The sequence below is a fragment of the Mycetomoellerius zeteki genome, unplaced genomic scaffold, assembly GCF_001594055.1.
Source record: "Mycetomoellerius zeteki isolate Tzet28-1 unplaced genomic scaffold, Tzet1.0 scaffold642, whole genome shotgun sequence".
In the NCBI taxonomy this organism is placed as follows: Eukaryota; Metazoa; Arthropoda; class Insecta; order Hymenoptera; family Formicidae; genus Mycetomoellerius; species Mycetomoellerius zeteki.
Window position 1 is genome coordinate 17,170 of NW_017257657.1, and position 4,193 is coordinate 21,362.

The following is a 4,193-nucleotide window of genomic DNA, read 5'->3' on the forward strand; positions in this document are numbered from 1 at the left end:
GCCGCTGAGACTCGAGTGGTAGTGGGGGTTGCTCGCCGGAATCAGCCCGAAATGTGCATCTAGTGCCGAGCACTGCCTTAGATAATGCTAATGCCGGCGGTTTCGTAACTTTCAACTCTCATAACTTGAAAAGTACTGATTAAAAAGAGGCTTTATTATAGTGTTTTGGAAAGCTCCCGACCTCAGCTATTAGATTCTAAAATAAAAAATAGGGTGTTTCGTTTAAAAAAATCGATTTGACCTTGACTTGACCTTGGTGACGCCACCCAAGGTCAAATTGATAAGATCAGTCAATAGATCATTTTTAATCCTACAACTTTTGTATAAAACATTTTTCTCAAAAATGATTACTTTTCAAAATATTTAAGGGGTCCGGGACTTTTTCTACACCCTGTATGTAATGATCTGTTAAGAGCCGTTTACAATGAGCAGTAGCAGTAGTGGTAAGGCTATAAGACAAATCGAGAATAAGCTGATTTTCCAGTATAATATGGCGTAAAGTGAGTTTGTAAGTGAATGGTTTAAATCCATTTCCTACATTCTACTCTCTTGTTGCTTACGTATTTATTCTATGTCCTATTATACCGGAAAATCAACTTACTCCTGATGTGTCTTACAGCCTTATCACTACTGCTGCTGCTCATTGTAGACGGTCGTTTATAATAAACATATAGAATTAATATACATGTACGTATACGTATGTTGGAATTTATTATATATTGATTATAATAATGATGCATTTCCTCGCGTTAAATAGTCATGGTTTTTTATCTCTTTTTAGGTTTTTTGTATAAACATGCATTTGTTTAGTTAAAAGTGCGATAAATATTAACGTAGGCGCATTTACAAAATTTTATGTATACCTCATATATATATATATATATATATCTGTGAATTATATTTCTTAAGTATATACAGACGTAGTGTTTCCAAAAATAATTTATCCTTATATTCTTTATTGCTGATGCTCGCTATTGGTCTTCTTATTTTCTAATGAAGCGATGATACATATATCTGTCATTTCTACGCAAAATTGATAAAATAGTTTAGATAATAGATAAAATAGAACTGCCACGTGTTTACTCGTTATTATCTTTCTGTTTTTAGCATATTGTTCTACAAAAGTCTAAAAGTATGGCCGAGGAGGAAAAAGCTGTTCCCTCATCTATGACTCAATGCTATGAAAATTACATTATAGTTGACGTGGGTGCCAATCTAACGAATAAGAAGTATAGTCGAGATTTGGATAGTGTAATACAAAGGGCGAAGGACGCTGGTGTACAAAAGATTATGGTAACCGGTGCTAGCATTCGTTCCAGTAAAGAGGCGCTAAGACTGACCAGAATATATCCCGGGACGCTTTATTCAACCGCCGGCGTGCACCCGCACGACGCCAAATCTTGGGAGGAACCAAATACCTTGCGCGAATTGGAAAGTATAGCCAGTAATCCAGAATGCGTTGCGATCGGAGAATGTGGCTTAGACTATAGCCGTGATTTCTCAGCTCCGGAGGCGCAGCGCACTGTATTTCACAAGCAAATAGAATTAGCCTGTACGTTAAATAAGCCACTAGTAATACATGAAAGAGGCGCGCAGAAAGACGTATTAAAAGTTCTTGACCAGTATAAGAATCGTTTGCCGCCTATTTTGATTCACTCCTTTATTGGCACTGCGGAAGAGGCACAGATTTATTTGGATCAAGGCTTTTATCTAGGCATCACAGGCTATCTTTGTAAAGATAAATCTGATAGTGGAGTTAGACAATTACTGGAAGGAGGGCGAGCGCCATTAGATAAGATCCTAGTGGAAACCGACGCACCATTTATGTATCCAAATACCAGAGCCAGTAAATTACCCGTGCACGTGAAAGATGCATTAACTGAACGGTCTATGACGTTTCTTCATCGTTATTGCACTTTCCAACGTAACGAACCATGTGCCTTGCCAGCAATCGTGGAAATGGTAGCGGCGTTTATGCGAATAACGCCAGAACAAGTCGCGCTGGCTACCGCTTTTAACGCTCTGAAATTATTTGGTTTGAATCAATGATAACAATACTTACAATTTCAGAGTCTAAATTGTGCATAAGATAGGTGCTAATAGATGCTATATGACAATTGAATTAGATTTTAAAATAATAAGCATAAAGCTTCTGGAACCATAACATGTAATATTTCTTTTAGATGTGCGAATTCAAAGTTTTTTGACGCCGAATCAAATTGAATATTTCTTTTTTTAAATCCGAATCAAATCGAATCGAAATTTTACCCAAATCGAACTGAATTAAATCGAATCGAATTGTTGAAACATAACTTTTAACAATATAATTATTATTAACAATATAATTATTATGTATTGTAATATATAGATAAATGATTTTGATGTAAAAAAATATTGATGCAAATTCACTTTAAGATCTAGTGGCACATTATGGATCAATGTCTTAAAAAAATATATCTTTAGTAAATATTAAGTTATTCAGTTTAATTAGAATTTGTTAAAAAAAATTGTTTATTGTACAAGGTGTTCTATTTTAATCAATCCCGTCAACATTCTCCAAAAATTTTGGAGAAAGTTGATCAATAATTTTGGATCAAAACTATTCATAATAAAAAGAAAATATTTTAGATGAAAGTGGAATTGGTTTCGAGGGGCGGACATGTATTTTAGTTACGTTTTTCTCTAGGTGAAAGCGCTAAAGAGATATGAAGATTACTTACACTTTTTTTAATGGAATTGTATGATTTCTTTCACATAATATATATACGGTGAGGAAAATTAAATTTTTTTGCGTTTTAGAAGAAAATTGTCATAAAAGATTTGTTTGTAGGAAGTTGTTCGAAATAACGTATTATACAATATACTAAAAGTCTTGACCGCTTGACCAATCAAAAGACAATGTTTTTTAAATGTTTTTTTAACGTTTATTTCTCATTAATTTTACATTTTTCACGATTCGTTTTTAAAATTCATTAATTTAACGTTTATTTAACGTTTATTAAATGTTTATTTTACATTATATTATAATTTTTCATTTCAAATAAATGATTCAAAAAACGTTGTTTTAAACGTTTATTTAACGTTTATTTAATGTTTATTTCGAATTTACTTTTTATTTAAAATAATGGTTTGAAAAAACATTTTTTAAACGTTTACTTAATGTTATTAACTGTTTATTTAATATTAATTCTTCATTTGAAATGATGGTTTGAATAAACATTTTTTAAACGTTCATTTAACGTTCATTAAATGTTTATTTTACATTAACTATTCGTTTGAAATAAACATTTAAAGAAATATTTTTTAAACGGTTGTTTAACGTTTAGTAAATGTTCATTTCACATTAATTATTTGTTTGAAATAATGAAACATTTATTTAATGTTTATTAAATGTTTTTTAAACGTTTATTTGTAGTTAATTTTACATTTTGTGATCCGTTTTCAAAATAACATTTTTAAAACGTTTATATGAAATTTATTAAACGTTGGTTTTTTGTTATTCATTTAGTTGAAATATTTTATTTAATTAAAAACATTTATTTAACGTTTATCTAATGTCTATTACAAATATATAAAAAATGTTATTTTTTTAAACTCAAATTATTAAAAAACGGATCGGAATAATGAAATAATCACGGAAGAGAAGTTAACACAATATGATTGCGTTAAATATACCATATTTGGACAATAAGAACTGTGTGTATCGATAGTTATAAGTGGCATAACGCATAAGGTACGAGACTCGTAACGTCGTAACCCTGAGATCCCAGATTTAAAACCCGGTCAGTAAGTGAAAAAGATTAAAATATAATTAAAAATTAGAATTAATTAATAAAATTAGTTGTCTAAGGTTTAGGCACTGTTGATAAAAAAATAAGTTAAAAAAAGATTCTACGTTATTTTTTTCTAATTTTGTTCAAATAATTTTAACATTAAAAAACGTTTTTTTAACGTTGAACAAATGTTTCTTTAAACGTTAAATAAACATTTTTTAAACGTTGAAAAAATGTTTTTTAAATGTAAAGAAAACGGTTTTTTAATTAATAAAAAAGGATTTATCCCATTAATTAAACGTTTTTTAAATATTTTTAAACGTTTTTTGCAATGAAAAAAAAAAACATTTCAGAAACATTTCTTTACTGATTAGGATAACAATGGGTGCATTCAGTACTACGACCGCTCATTGAGCGCTC

At 30.2% G+C, this 4,193-nt stretch overlaps 1 protein-coding gene across 1 annotated transcript in view; it reads left to right on the top strand.

Moving 5' to 3' along the window:
- The window catches only part of LOC108728841 (3'-5' ssDNA/RNA exonuclease TatD), a 14,867-nt gene extending 12,636 nt beyond the window's left edge, over positions 1-2,231 (top strand). The window contains exon 2 of the mRNA XM_018457638.1: positions 1,108-2,231. Coding sequence (XP_018313140.1) covers positions 1,135-2,049 — 915 coding nt within the window. The 5' untranslated portion in view covers positions 1,108-1,134 and the 3' untranslated portion in view covers positions 2,050-2,231. The remainder of the gene's footprint in view (positions 1-1,107) is intronic.
- The last annotated feature ends 1,962 nt before the right edge of the window (positions 2,232-4,193 follow it).